The sequence below is a fragment of the Nomascus leucogenys genome, chromosome 4, assembly GCF_006542625.1.
Source record: "Nomascus leucogenys isolate Asia chromosome 4, Asia_NLE_v1, whole genome shotgun sequence".
Lineage (NCBI taxonomy): Eukaryota > Metazoa > Chordata > Mammalia > Primates > Hylobatidae > Nomascus > Nomascus leucogenys.
This window is the reverse complement of record NC_044384.1, coordinates 133,156,658-133,173,216: the sequence shown is the minus strand read 5'-3', so window position 1 is coordinate 133,173,216 and position 16,559 is coordinate 133,156,658. Positions and strand designations below refer to the sequence as shown.

General features: G+C 39.9%; 1 protein-coding gene across 1 annotated transcript in view; it reads right to left on the bottom strand.

The window, feature by feature from the left end:
- Positions 1 to 777: 777 nt before the first annotated feature.
- The window catches only part of LOC115834816 (PH and SEC7 domain-containing protein 3-like), a 149,605-nt gene continuing 133,823 nt past the window's right edge, over positions 778 to 16,559 (bottom strand). The window contains exon 8 of the mRNA XM_030812286.1: positions 778 to 9,908. Coding sequence (XP_030668146.1) covers positions 9,693 to 9,908 — 216 coding nt within the window. The 3' untranslated portion in view covers positions 778 to 9,692. The remainder of the gene's footprint in view (positions 9,909 to 16,559) is intronic.

Genomic DNA, 16,559 nt, shown 5'->3' with positions numbered 1-16,559 from the left:
ACAAGAAAAACCACATTCTTCATAAACTCCCTAACAGTAAGAGCTACAGACAAACTGTCTGACCCTTTCTAACTCTGAATTATTAATACAACTACTACAGTGCTGATTGGAAAGAAGACCGGCCTTATGAACATCCATTCTTTCCTGGTAAGAAACTGCAGAGCTCAAACCAGTTTCAGCAGGTTCTAGAGACCGTGCACAAACTTAGTATCCTATAGTTCACCTTTTAACATAAAGAGCCAAATCACACCTCATTTTAATGCTAATACCTTGCCCTAAAATGAACGTGGGTGTATGCTATGCATATATTTACCTATTGCACATGCGCTTGGCTCCCCACATACTTATGGATAGCTTTTCCTCCAAACCCGCTGCTGAATACGTATGACTCTACTGTGTAATACAGACCCTGTGAGGCATAAAAACCAACCTTCCCTTCCCTCTTTGAAGAGAGAGGACCTTCCTTACATACCAGAGACAGTCTCTCCCAGTTTGCAAACTGATATGGCCAATAAAGCTCTCCTTTCTACTATTCAGTCATCCTGGTGGTCTTTAGACATGATTCACATTCCAAACAGGGAAATGGAGTGAAAGCAAACGGATGGCAACGGATATAGCTCTCCCAATCCCCAAAATGCTTTGATTTCTTTGAGATTTACACCTCATAGCAATTTTGATCTCTGCCAGGCATCACGTTCATTTGTGTTGAAGAGGCTGTAACCAGTGACCTTGTTTCAAGAAGTCCAAATCTCCCAACATAAGACATCCTTTCTAACATTTAGAAGTGAATAGGATGGCATTTTATTTTTGATTTTTCAAGTCAACGGATCTTACTTTTAACATTAGGTTTGATGAAAAGAGCACAAAGATACATACCAGGCAGAATAAAGCAGTGATTTGGAGATCAGCATTTGCATTTTAGGACAATAACTAGCTGCATGGTCTCTTTGCCTTGATGAGAAATAAGTGGGAATGCAAATGGCTCTTGAAATTGCTTCAGAAAGTTTATTTTCTCCTCCCCTGCTCAAAGCCTCTTAATGAAGACAACAGATCTCTGAAGTATTCAAACACAAATCTTCACAGAAATGCGCGGAGGTGAGTTGGTGTTAGTCTGATTTTCTCACCACTTTGTTCGACCACTCCGGTCACATCTTTCAACGTGGGACTTGCAGTTGTCTTTTTATGGAGGCACGCAGAGTGTGGTGTTACTTGATTTTTAAAGGTATTATTATAGTTGCTTAAAAAAGCAAACAAAAACATTCCCTCAAATGATTGAAATTTGTTGCATTTATTTCTTTCTAAAGTTTGTACATTTACATATATCATATACATATTTTAAATCCTTCACTATTTTGCATGATTTCTATTACATAAAAACCATTTAAATGCAATAAATTTTGTTGTTGTAAAACAACAAAATATCCCCAACTTATAAAAACACAGGAACAATTATGTTCATAAACATTTACACAATAAATGTACTCTATATATCACAGCTTCTATACATATCAGGTGACTCACTTGTCTACAAGGTTTAGATTTACTTGAATAACAGTGAAATAGGGTAATATTTATATACAACTATTTTAATAAAAAATAAAGCAACTGTAAAATGTAAACTTAATCGTCAAAATATTCTTTAAACACTTTAACAATATCCACACAAATTACTGTTCCATTCAAAAGAAGACCACCCGAAATGCCATCGTTTTCTAGAAGATGGCATTTCCGGAATCTGGTAGGTGGTGAGGAGGAACAGGTCTCCAGTACGTGTTATAGTACCGCTAGTTCACCCAAATCTGCTAATGCTGACAGTTTGGCCATTGAAAAGGAGCAGGTTGCTATTTTGTCACTAAATACTTTCACAATTTGCAGGGGACATATGGCACCAGGACTGCAATAGAACTGAAATGATTGGTGGAGAAAACTTTGAAGGTAAAGAAATGTTCCACGATGCCAATTAGAGCCACAGTGAATATGACCCAGTCATTATGATAGGCTGGAAAAGTTAAAAGCTTCTTTTATATTAAAAGATACAAATTACCGCCTTTCTGCCTGTCCTGTGGTAATCAAGGCTGACAATATAAATTCTCTGCTAGTGTACATTTCTGTTCTAAAAAAGGGTTCCTAAAATTTGAGATAGAAGAGACTGCAGGGAGGTGGTTAGGCCTTTACCTAACAGCTCTGATCTGGACTGAACGAAGCTGCTAAGCTAGCACTTGAGTGTTCCTCGACCCTTCCCCCAGAAAGGAAACGTTAGCCATTTCCAGGAATCTGGGTGTGGAGGCAAAGATATCGTCCATCCGTGGTTAGAACTCAGTGAGCCAGTTTGTTTTTTGCAAAGGTAAAATACGTGGTGTTAACTTCACTCAGAAAATCTTTGTCATGACGTTTGTTCATGTGCCATGCTCAGTGACTCAGTCACTTTCGGAGTTGATACCTTGCCTCAGCAGGGTCATGCTATCAGGACACCTGGATCCCTAAAGCGGGGGAAGTGGCATTTGAAACCCAGGCTGTCCTTGCTGCTCAGTAGAAGCCTGAGTGACGTGGCGGTCGCGGGAGAGGCTACTCTTTGCAGAGATGATGTGTTATCACCACCCTCTGCAGGGCTCTGGTATTCAGGACTCAGAGCAGTGAGCCTCAGACCTGCAGTGTGGTCCTTAATCGAGCCTTGGGCTGGGACTCTTCTAGGAGTGTCTGAAGACTTATTTATGTCGACTGATGGGAAAATATTAAGTGAAACTCCAAAATTCTCTCCATTAACCAACATTTTCAGGGATTGAAGTTAGGGTGCTTATTTCTATAACACTATTCCTAAGAGCTTAGCCCTCTGCCCTGCAAAGGGAAATGCATTTTAGTTCGGTTCCTTTCCATTTCCATCCTCGCTGTTGTTGCTGATGGAAAAGTGCTCAACTGCTCAGCATGTTCGGTCGGAGCTCTCTCACCAGTAAAGCTCAGAGGGGAGTGTGGACAGGGCGCATCAGTGCTCCTACAGGAAGTACCTCCTTGCTTCTTCACTTGGACTCCTCTCTCAAAGGAATGGTCTGCAGAGCAAGCAGCTCTGCCACCTCGGAAAATGATGCACACCAGCGTCTGGGACTTCACCCAGGCTACGGAGAGATGCTGGAGAGCTGCTGCTTGTGAATTACAAGAAAGCCTTCAATTTGGTGGTCCACAAGAAAGAATTTGATATGGATCCCCTCATTTATGTGTTAAAAATATAATGCATCTCAAAGTCAGACACTAGAGCTCAAATTCCACCCTGGCCCTTGGAAAACATCTGTGATGCAGTTTCCACCCCCTCTGTTCATCACCTCTTTAGAATATTCTGGCTCTTTGCATCTTAAGGTCTTATGTTTGTATAACTTAAAACATTCACTATGTGTGCATGTGTGCAAACATGTGTACACATGTCAGAGGTCCCAGACATGCCAACTTTTCTCCTTATACACCTAAGGGGACAGTCAACTGGTTCTGAATCTCAGGAGTAGAGGACTAACCACATGCATGGTTACCCTAAATGGAAAGCAACCAGTTTACTGTCCCCTAAGCTTCAATTTGGTCTAATTACTCTTGTTCCTACAGTTTTACAAAAGTATCTTAACAGCATTAAAAATCAATGTGCATATATACTCTCTCTAGAGTGGATATTATTATCCATGTCAAATGGTTACTTGGCTTTATAAACTCCATGGCTTTACGTTAAAGTCCAAACATTTCAAATGGTTAAGGCCCAAAAATGAAACGTTTTGTTTCTCCTACTCCTTTTCTACATGACTTTTGAATCAAATGACTGTTTCTGCAGATCACAATAATTCTTAGAAGGAAATACTCTCGCAAAACTAAGACCCTGCCAATCATTCACAGAGCCAGTCCACTGCACGTCAAGAACCAATTAGGAAAAATGATATATTTGCAAAAATAGTTTGAGACTATAGAGTAAATTAAAAAAAAAAAAATGCCTCACGTGTAACTACCAACACATTACTGCAGCCTGGAGCCGAAGTTAGTCTCCCACCCCACAATTCAAACTCTCTGAATCAGCTACAAAGACACGAGGCAGTGTGTTTAAACAAAAGACACTGCACTCAGCCGCTCACTCAAACACACTCAGTCACTGCTTTAAATATACCAAACATGCTGGTTAATAAAATTTTAGTCTCTAGTTATCTATTTACACTCTATAATATAAGCAGTAAGCTCAAACAACTAAGGCCAGTGGCTCTTCTTTGGGGAGAGGCAGGAAAAAGAGACCTAAGTATAAAAATATTTAAAATAAAGTTTAAACCTGGTCCTGAAATTCTTTTACCTGTGACATTGATGCTAATTTGTGCAACTGCAAACCTAGGATACAGTACCCAATCCTGGGATGCCCTGATATACTTTAGTGCTTGTGGTATTTCTTCCAAGTCAAGCGAGTATGGATGCGGCACCACGAGAGTGGTTTGATCTCCCATAAAACATACACAAATACATAAATGATATGGTGGGTACTTAATTCTTCCGAAAGCTATATTTTTTGTGGACTAATTACAACAACAATAAAGAACGTGTGCTTTAAAGCATCACATTTTGTAATAAGCCCAAAATTGTCAGTTTAACTTTAAGTGCTCTTAATACTAAAGTTACTAAGACTGCACAGGCTGCCTTTTTTTTTTTTTTTCTTTTCTTTCTGTATTTCCCAAATTACAGGGAGCTATGCCCTTGGTATTGCACACAGTACACTGCAAAAGATTCACAAGGTTAGTTCAAAGTCATTTTTGCCCTGGTGATTCAAAGCTCAAAGACAGAATTTTCTAGCATAAAGTCTTATTAAAAATTTTAATCAAAATATTATTTGAATTTAAGTTTAATAAAACAATACCACTATATATACTCTCAACAACTTCATTATATAATCAGTCCTATGAGGTTGTACTTGCTTTTCATATCACACTGATTAAGGACAAAAATAATTTTGATGTACATGTACCATACACTGATAAGCAGTCTACACACGGATGCATTTACATACATACAACTATAAATACCCACAAATACAACAATGGCAGATGACAGCATTTTCTTTGACAACTGACATACTACCTGTAAGAATATTCTCCAAAAGCCTGCAATACTACAGATACACACATAAATTACAAAGGATGAACCGAAGAGACTTAAGAAAACCTACTGTATATACAATTATGTAACTTGCAAAATTTTCCTGCTGTTGCATTCAAGTCAAACTGTCATGCAGATTCAAGTATTTAATGACATTCTCTCTAGGAAAACATTCTGTCTGCATGCAATGGGCCAATTATTGTCATAAGCAGAAGGCTGCCCACATGGGTTCTGGATACTGTAGGTACAAAAGGAGAATGCCTTTGGATTTCAGTCCTTCCTTTATGGATGAGAGATGGAAAAGGAATCTGAGAGAAAAATCAGTGACAAAGCACCTCTCTATTGCTATCAATAATCTACCACGGGGTTATTCTGTGATGATTTGATCACGTAAGATGCTGTAAGACTGGTGGAAAGAAATGTGCTGACCTGTGGCACAGCAGTGGCATGGCCTGGGAGAAAAGATGGCCAGAAAGCTGTGGAGCAAGGTAGCAGGCCCAGAGGCGCATCTGCCTGCAAAGCTGACTTACCATTTTCTGTCAGAGTAACTTAGATGCTTTGAGACTTAAGCAGATACTATTTAAACTCCAACTTGGACAATTCCTCATAAACTAGACTTTAGGTTTCACAACTCTTAGGATGCCACTTTGGTTCTTTGTTTTACAGTGCTAATTGTACAACTGGAAAAAATTCTGTCATTTGAAAAGTCAAGGGATGACTCACTGCTGAAATGAAGAGAGGTGGCTCCCAACCTGCTGAAAACTCGACCAAGTCCACGGGAGTTAAATTACAGAGATTCAAACCTGCAAAGCTAAACTTCCCGTGAATTCAGGAGGCAACAAGCTTAAATGATGACTACAAGGAAAAATGCCAAAGGAACTCAAATTCAAGGACAGTTAATGAAACCCAAGAAGGTTTTGACAGTAAGACAATGGAGAAACTTCTTTAATGTCAATTTTCTTCCAATTGTCAATGAATAGTTAAAAAGAGAAGAGTGCAGCTGATGACAAGCAGGCCCTGCCTCTCATCCTTCCCACATCTTTACATGATAGAGGGAGCAACAGGCAAAGGACAGTTGAGTAAGACCAGCACTGAGACCAGCAGTAAGAAGCCTCTTTCCCTGCTGGTTGCATAAATTCTTCCACAATCTCAGAAGTTCTGTATCTTGGCCACAGGGTGAAATACAAACCTATCTCAGCCTTGGAAAGCCAGCCAGATTTTCCTCTTCCAGAGTTAATTCCTCATGTCACTTCTGCCTAGGGACCAGTCCTCATTTTCTAGATTAGGGTAACAGTTGGAGATGCATAGACGGTCTTGTGTTTGGCACAAGACCACTGCACCAAAAAATGCTTTCTATCCTCTGCATCTAAGAGCAATAAAAAGGTTACACATAATCCAGGGATTACATTTCCATCAGAGGACTCTCTCCCATCATGGTTTTACTGAGATTAATTAAAATTCACAAAAGTATTGCTCAGTTTAATTAGACACTGCTGAGAGTTAGCAAAATGATGTTTCAAAAAAGTGCACTTCAGAAATGCCTATGGGCTGGCGATAAAGTAAGGACTCTGCATCCTAGTAATTAAGTTTTGATTGCTAATGAGGAATCCCAGACACCTCCCTGTAAAAGCCAGCATGCGAGGTGGGAACAAACCTCTAAAATTCAGATTTTATACATGGGCCACCTGTATGGTCAATTTTGCAACAAGACTATGACCAAGGTATTCTCATGGCTGTCAAGATTTTCTACACTAGAAATTAATATGAAGTGTATTGATGTGAAGAAGAATGATTTATCATATGGAAGGAAGTCCCAAGGCTCCTGGGTGCTGAGATGGGGGACGGAGGTGGGTGGCGTACCTTCAGAGGAAAGGGAAGGGGTGCTCCCTTGTACCGTGAATTGCACAACAGGCTTGGAGCAGCTGTGAAAGGAAACATCCTCAATTTCTTCTGGCTAGATACCACAGGAAAGAAATTAACCCAAAAGAAAATGTGGTTGGCTATGGGCCAGACTCTCAGAATCCAGGCAAATCAGTGACTGTTTCCTCCCATAGCATAAACTCTTGCCCTCTTTCATGCACTCATGACAGACAGCAACCTTCAGAAGCCTCAGGGAAGAGGTGTTCTCAGCCCATGTGCTAAAGATGGACAGCATCATGCTACGGCAGTCTGAGATCCTGGCTCACAAAAGAACCTTTAAAGTTGTTTTTAAAGATAAACTATGCAAACATGGTATACTGAAGCTTCAAAAGAGCCCTTCATATCCAATGATCTATTAGCCTATCCAGAAGTCCCTGGAGTTAGTATTAGTGAGTCATATGACACGGACAGTGCTATAGTGGTGCTGATGCTAGCCGAGTATTTCAAGACTACTCTAAATGTCAGAAATACTGTAGCAAGGTACCATTCAATGTATATTAAATAAGTAAAATACATACAGACATTCTATATACATAGACATAGACTGTGGGCAAACACATGCAAGCCACTCAGGGAAGTTCCTTTTTCTTTAGTTACTGAAGCTCGTAGATGACATGGTCTGGGTACCTCTCTCCCCTCTGCTTAGTATAAACATTTAGGCAGAAAACAAATATCCCGATAATTTAGATTATCAGGTAGAAAGACAGATAACTTGATTGTGGATATGTTGCATTCAGTGAGAGGCTACAAAAATCAATCTGATACATGGGCCATATTAAACTATCCTGTTTGTTTTGCAGTTCTGAAACATAAACTTAGTTACTGCCTTTACTCAAACAAGGCAGAGAGTTAAAAGTGAGTTTTTTTTTTAAAGGTGTGGCAAAATACTTATTACAAAGAAAGCAACTGCAACCCTAGAGAGGGGTAAGCCTTCTGTGGGCAACAGCAAATATGGACATTCACAGAGGGGAAGGAAGTAAACGTTAATAAATATTTCTGTAAATAAATGCTAGTACATCATAACAATATACCACTTAGACACTACCATGGTTTTACGGTAGGTTTTCTCTAATTCACTGGAACCATGCTATTCACGTAGAGCAGCTGATTCTTTGGTCATAGTACCTTCAACAAATAAACTGTAGAACTAGAGAAAATTTGTAAGGGAGGAAAAAGAATAATCAAAGTGATTCTATTAGTTCTGAAGTTGTGCCACTAGTGGAGATTGTAACTTTAGGGATTACAGAGTTTCAAGGTTAGGAAATCACAAAGTTCTAGGTCTCAGTGTGCTAAACTTTCACTCCTTTCTCTTCCTCTACAGGAGAATATTCTGTTTATCACCCTGAATTTCAAAGGGACTGTAACTGGAACAAGCTCATGGCCGCACAGTTAATAGAACCATTTTGAGTAGACAGAAAGAAAGGACTGAAAATAGATAAAGTATTTTTAGGAGAAAGTTGAGCAGTAGCAGAGTGAAGTGGCTATCAAGGAGACTGAGACAAGAATAAACAAAGTCACTTTGCACCTGCAACCAGCAGATTCCTCAGTTTTCCAACCATAATTCATTCTGACTATTACATTCAGATATATTTTAAAGAACCAATATCCATTCTGGACAACTGCAGCTACATTTTCCTCCCTTATTTTGTCTTAAGGACACAAGAAAAGCTGTTTCACGTTAGTATTATTTTGTTAGGAAGGAAGACCTCAATATCACAACCAGGACACAACCCCATGCCCACACACGCACACACACATATGTAGAGTAAGAAAAATCTATTCCTGGATGGAAAGATACCGACGATAGAGATGATGGATTTCTAGTCTAGACCCTGTGGGAGTGAGGTAACAATTCCCTGCAGACTGAGCACATGCCTACTGCTGCAGCTCCTCAAGGGCCGATTATTGACCCCATCCTTTAGCAAACAAAATTAACTGGGTATCAATCTTTCCTCAATCTTCAAAGGCAAAATGACTCCACTTGCTCTTTCCCTTGCTTGGCTGAAATGGAATCGGCACTTCAAGCAAGCTAATGTGCTTCCCTAAGTTCTCAATCCTATGATCTTCACGCTCCTTTTCCCTGCTTCCAGCAGGGTCCGATCTCAACGACAAGTGCTAAGCTGCACATGAAGCTGCCTCATATTGGAGCAACTAGATTCCCAGCACTGTGATTCTTGCTGGAGCATCTGTGAGCGCTCAATTCTACCTCCGTGACTGGGCAAGATTTCACATATAAAGGCGTAGATTAACTCCAGCTAGAATTTACTAAAACTACAGTTTGTCCAGTTAAGTGTTTCACAACGGATTAAATTCTTTAACCTTAAAAAAAAGTTTAACAGTTGATTTGAGAATACATAAAACAACTGAGCAGACTGCAAACAAGAGAAAACCAAAAGAGAAGGGATACATAATTCATTCTGAAATCACGATCCCCTCCTCCTCACAGAAAAGGTGCATTAGCTATCAAGTTGCAAAAATCATCAAAGCAAAAGAAATCAAGAGCAAAGACAATCTGTACAGAAACTAACAAAAATGTACAATAGAAAAAATTACTAATGCACCATTTTGTCACAGACTTTTTTTTTTTAAATATATTCACGGATTACCAGAAAGATCTTGAAAAACCCTATTTTGCTCCATGACCAGCACTTCCTGGCCGCAGATGGACTCTAAGTAACTTTTTGCTTAATGCTTGGTGTTTCAGGTCGGTGATCCTTCCTCTCTGACACGTTACGCTTGACTTTGGCAGTGATTGGAGAAGTATCCGGGTTCAGCGAAGGACTCGAGTGTGACTTCTTCAGTCCTGCAGCCTCACTTTCATCGTTACTCAGGAGCTCTTTGCCTCCTTCCTTGAGAATGCTGACATACATTTCATAGCGGGTTTTCTGAAGGCAAAGCCAGAGAACAACGGCAGTCAGAAAACTGTTCAAAATGCACGTGTGGAGCACACTTGTGTACTACCCACCTGGACAGTGTGAATGGCTGTTGAAGACTTCGCTTCATTTCCCAAACTGACAAATTACTTAGGCACTTACTGGGCACATGAGAGGCAAGTACAGAGACTGTATTACGTAGATAAGAAATTAAGTTAGAATTTCAGTTCTCATTTGCTCTAGATTCTGACGGAATGTCAACTTGGAGTTGCTGGCTACCAGATAGAACACCATGAATCTAGAACACTCAGGCATGAGAAGGGTCTAAGTTGGAGGAGCTGTCACCTCTGGTTTTCGGCGGCTGCATGGCTCTTGTGGCTCTGTACTAAAGTCACCTGAGCCTCCCCAGGTAATCCAGGCCTCACATGAAACTGGCTTGGATATGGTTGTTTACTCTTTTTCCGACTCCCTGTAACCCTACAAAGGCTCGCCTTGAGGGACCATTCCATGGCGAATCTCCTGGACAGTCAGTCCCCTATAAGACCATACCACTTTCTAAAGCTGCTCTTGGTTTCCCTCCATTGCTTTTCTGCAACGATTACTCACTTCTCCAGTTATTATGAACAGGTGCTGCTATGAACAGTACGAAGTTGGCAGAATTTCGAGTTATTTTCTGATGTTTTTCTCACTCAACGATATTCATTACCAGCTATGTACTGAGTACCTACTACGTTTCAAACAGCTCCTTGATTCCTCCGTCTCTTGGATATCTAAGATTTTTTTTTTCTTTTTCCACGGCTCTGGCACTTTTTTTTTTTTTCCAGTTTCTATCCCAATCAATATATAGAACTATCATATATGTTGCAAATTAGAGAAGGGTCTCAGATTCTTAATTTGATACATTCTGGTAAAATAAGTATTCCACCATCCTGCCTCAACACATGAAGAATTTATAGAAAGCTTAAAGTGTTTTATTTCTAAACCAAAGAACATGTCAGTTATAAATTGTCTCAACAAAGGCAGGCAAATTCTGTTTTCACTATACATCCATCTTAGGGATTTTTCTAGTCAGATTGGGGTTTTGTATGTGTCAGTTTTAAGTTAGGAATTTAGAAGTGCTACCTTTACAAGCTGTTTGGTTTAACAATGGGAAAAAGCTGCTAGACATTCGGTATCTTCTCGGGTTGGCCAGTATTCAAGTGGGGTGTGAGCGTTGGTTGCTGATGATGACATTTATTGAGTGCCAACAGCTTAACACAGGTCATTCACACAATATTCATACACAACTGATAACTTATCATCCCTGCTTTACAGTTAAGGCAACAAAGTCAAAGAGAAGTTCAAAGTCAAAGTAAGGAAGAAATGAAACTGGGATTTGAACCAAGGCACTCTAGTTCAAAACCCATGGCTCTTAAGCTACATTACCTCCATTGATACGAAAATACAGATTATATGTATATAGATTTTAGGATGACTACTCTGACAGACACTGTTGGTTGACCAGTCAAAGGCCATTCTCAACTCCCTCTACTCTTAATGTGCCTTTCACTACAAAGACTGATAAAACCAGAGATACTTACTTTCCCAGTCCCTCTTGTAGCTAAGTTGGGCCATGTAATATTGTGGCCAGTAAGAGATAAGGAAGAGTCTTTTGGGGGGCTTCTGGGAAACTGATTTTGCTTTCTGATAAAAGGGACAGAATTTAAGAAGTCACTGGTGTTAACCTCTCATTCTTTTTTTTTTTTTCTGAGACGGAGTCTCATTCTGTCGTCCAGGCTGGAACGCAGCGGCGTGATCTCAGGTCACTGCAACCTCTGCCTCCCGGGTTCTAGCAATTCTTCTGCCTCAGCCTCCCAAGTAGCTGGGATTACAGGTGCACACCATCACACCCAGCTAATTTTTGTATTTTTAGTAGAGATGGGGGTTTCGCCATGTTGGCCAGGCTGGCCTCGAACTCCTGACCTCAGGTGATCCACCTGCCTCGGCCTCCCAAAGTGCTGGGATTACAGGCATGAGCCACCGCACGTGGCCTAGCCTCTTATTCTTATTCCCTCCTTAACATGGATATGACTCCTAAAGCTGCTGCCCTGTGACATGGGCAGTAGGTATGAGGAAATAGGACAACATGCTGCACCTGAGTAAAAATGGAAAGATGGAGAGAGCCATGTTGACATGATGAGCTGGATGCAACCGTAAGGCTACGACCTCTGGAATCATGTTAAGTATGAATAATAAATATCCTATGGGTTAAACCACTGTTTATCAAGTATTATTATTTGCAGTTTAAAGCATTACTAAATACACATTCCAATTTCAATAAAGAAGTAACAAAATAAAGAATAGCATGCTAAGCATTATCTCAGAAGGCCACATGATGGTTTCATAAGGGCATTTGCTAGTCATCAGTATCACACATCAGTAGATGCACTGTGAAATCAGAGGATTGAACAAGATAATATCCACAGGACATAAAGATTCTAAACTCCTTTTCATTTTATGAATTTATTAATTAATCTACTCCTAAACTGCCTTGGTGGCAAGATTAAAAAAGAGAAAAGAACTACACCCAACAGAAACAAAGTTTAGTAAAATATTCTAAGGGTAGTTTAAAAATAGATTCAGGAAACCAGCGTAAGGCATACGATTTCATGAAGCTGGAGCATTTACACAATGTAAAGAGAATGAAGAAAAATTGTTTAGATCACTTGAAAGGGGACAAAAGGAGATAAGGTGACAGGGACAGTTTTCCACTAGTCTTTGAATAAAGTGATACTACTGGGAAAATCCACCTGAAAAATACATGAAGGAAAGCCATCTCATCCACTCATTTTACAGCTCCAGCTGCAAAGCTATTGTCTTATATAAATTACACCGGTGTGTCAATCAACAAACAAAAGGCAACAGAGGTGTGGTAGTGCATGAATCATGAGACCAGAAGAAAAGACAAAGCAGAGAAAACGGGGTAAGGGGGGCGGGAAAACAAAGCCTGCCCTGCTGTTAAGGAAGCCTTTGAGGGTTGATGAGTTTGCAAACGCTGTGCTCCATTTCTGACTTAAAAAAGGCTTATGGGGACAGAGGTTACAAAGCCCAGAAATGTAGCTTTGCATTTTACCAGTCTCTGAGTCTAGATTTTACTGAATCAAACCAAATATGCCTCTTCAAAACATTTTAGGAAAACATAACTTTAATCTCAGGACTAACCAGCAGGTATTAGTTTTAGCCAAGTGTCTCTAGGATTACAGACTCAACCACATACGTAAATGCTATCCAGACGATTTGAGGACAAAATAAAATTGTCTCAGAATAAAGAAAAATAACTCTGAATGATGCTCTGGAGAGCAACAGCAAGAAATATAACTGGAATTTCTCTCTTCATTGATTTCTCCTCATATTACCTTTCTGGGCAGTAGTAAGGCCATATTTCTTAACTATGCAACAGCATCGTTGGGAGAGTTTATTTCCTTTCTTCCTTTCAGAGAAGATGTGATTTGTATCTTTTTTCCTAAGACCGATTGTGAAATTTAAGTTTTAAATGAAAGCCGGTGTGTAAGAAAAAGTAAAGGAGCAGCAAGAGATATACTAGTAAATTACTTTTTTTTTTTTTTTTTTTTTTTTTTTAGACGGAGTCTTGCTCTTTCTCCAGGCTGGAGTGCAGTGGCGTGATCTCGGCTCACTGCAACCTCTGCCTCCCGGGTTCAAGACATTCTCCTGCCTCAGCCTCCCAAGTAGCTGGGATTACAGACATGCGCCACCACGCCTGGCTAATTTTGTATTTTTATTGGAGACGGGGTTTCTCCATGTTGGTCAGGCTGGTCTCAAACTCCTGACCTCAGGTGATCCGCCTGCCTTGGCCTCTCAAAGTGCTGGGATTACAGGGGCGAGCCACCTCATTCGGCCCTGAGAATCTCTTACATAGTAGTACATGAAAAATAGATTTTATTGCCCACTTCGAGCTTCAAAATAAAGTGAGAAACTGGACCACTGTAGGTGGACTCCATTGATTCCTCATTTGGATAATTACTAGGTCTCATTACAATTCATTACAACATGAAGAGAAGGCTCTACATTTGTCTTCTAAAAGCATACATTAAAAAGATAAGGATTTGTCAAGGATTATTTATATCTGGAATGTACTTGCCTGATCATTCTCACATGAAATTGACATGTAATGTATCAGGAGCTCATTTACCTTTGGATACTTAATTCCATACTAACCTACGATTCTAAGTTCTCTGGGTCAGAGGATATTAGCCTCATCAATATGAATTCAGGAGGAAATCTGCTGTTGGTACTAAACAAATAATAATCATATTCAAGTATTACATCTTCGCTTTGATAATTTTTCATTGCCAGATGGTAGAAAAGGGAATCTGAAACAACAAAATGTTTTAACTAATATAATTTCAGGCCACAAAGTAGTCACTACATAAAAATTAACATAGTTCCAGATAGGGCACATTAAAAATGAGACAGGATGTTTAACAATGAGTCCGTGGAAAGCATGGTGGCAGTAAAAAGAAGAGTCTTGCAGTCAAGTAGCCTGTTGTTGACAATGCCTCTAACTAATAAGAGTGGCCTTAATTCATTCTCCGAAATTGTTGTTCAGTCTTCATAATGTAGCCCTTTCAGGTATGTGTCTTTCATTTACAAGGGCAAAGACAGTTCCAGAAAAATGTGTGCCTCAGGGGCAGTTTTGCTACCTTTGGTTATGTTATTAAAGATTTTATCTTTGTCTCTGCAGATTCATTCTCAGGTCAATTCTAAATAATTTCAAAGCCGCACACTCAGCTTCCTTCCTTAGGAATGCTCCAACAGGGTAAAAAGAGTTCCAGCAGTGTAAGCATAATATAATTCCACTATCAGAAAAACAACTTGGGATGGAATTTTACCAAATACAACTGCAATCTCAGATCTCTGCTGACAAGAATCTACATACTGTTTTCTTGGACCTGGCCCACTCAGTGAGCTCTCTCTTAATTAATTAAAATCTGCTGTTTTGATAAAGCCTTTTGTGACCACCAAGAGCCAAAGGCAACTCAAGTGTTTAATGGCGTCTTTGTCTACTCAAGTAAAATTCTTTCTTCGGTGTGTAACCCCTCCTTATTACATTTTTTTGCTGTATTTCTTTATTAAGCTGATCTTCAATTATCTGTAAAAATACTTCCCAAATATGGCCAGGCGCAGTGGCTCACACCCGTAATCCCAGCACTTTCGGAGGCCGAGGCGGGTGGATCATGAGGTCAGGAGATCGAGACCATCCTGGCTAACACGGTGAAACCCCGTCTCTACTAACAAAAATACAAAAAAATTAGCCGGGCATGGTGGCAGGTGCCTGCAGTCCCAGCTACTCGGGAGGCTGAGGCAGAAGAATGGCATGAACCCAGGAGGCGGAGCTTGTAGTGAGCCTAGATCATGCCACTGCACTCCAGCCTGGGCAACAGAGCGAGACTCCGTCTCAAAAAACAAAAACAAAACTTCGCAAATACGTAGGGAAAAAATCCCTTTTCACTAGCATCAATGTCTATGAGGGATAAATAAAAATTATCGTGTCTACGACCATGTAAACTGCTACTTGGGTTGAACGTTGATTGCGTTTTGAAAAAAATTAGAACTATTGATATTCTTTGAAAAGTAGTTTAATCATATCCACACACTTATTTACATGGATCTCACTAAACAGTTTCTCTCCAGAGCCCTGCATACCATTTTATATCCCATTTAATAGAATAATATCTCCTTTTGACCTCTGGTACATGAATACGATAGTAACAACCTGAATGAAAATACAACTGGGCTGCAATTTTAACTGACTGTTCCTGTTTGCATTCAGACCTCATTGCTCTAGCAATCAAACCTGAATACATTTCCTCCTGACATTGCGTTTTCTCACGCAGACAGGGCAAAAGGCCATCTTAAGACAAAATGAGCAGAAAAGCAATAATGCCATGTACACAGCAATATACTTTGCTCCTAGATCTCTACAATGGAAAACAAAGAAACAAACCAAAAACAAAAACCAAACAAAACAAGGAGCTTCTGAAGGAACTGCTTATTCAAGTAAGGACTGCTCATCTCCCTTCTGCGTACTACAGAATGATGGCAGAACTGAGTTGCAGAGACTTTCTCCTTGACCAGGTGGCCCACCCACCACTACCTACTGACTTAAGAAAGCAACCGCATTCAAAACAGAGTTCCTGTATGAAAGCTATGCTGGAAATTACATTTTTAAAAAGAAAATGTTCAGGTTTTTTTTTTTTTTTTTTCCCTATGCTACTCCCATATCAGGCTTCAGAATACAGTAGTAACCTACTGCCTAAATATACCAAATAACCACACATTTTTATTTATATAGTTCGTGTTCGTGGCTTTCTGGGAAATCCAAAGAAAGTGTGAATTCCGTTCTTTCTCCCTTTCTGCCCTATTGCTCTCTAAATGAACTCTGTGACTTTCATTTGTTTGAAAATTAAAAATTAAAAAGTTTACTTTTTAATATAATGGTACAATCAGAGCTCAACACTAGCACAGTACAGGAGGCCTGGGTCTGCAGGAAGTGTTCTGAGAGCTTCATTTGTCTGCGTTCTGTTCCCATACCCTGCCACATGAAGCTCTCATGGGAATCTGCTTTTGACTGTGGACTCAGCTCTACCTTACTCTTCACTGTCC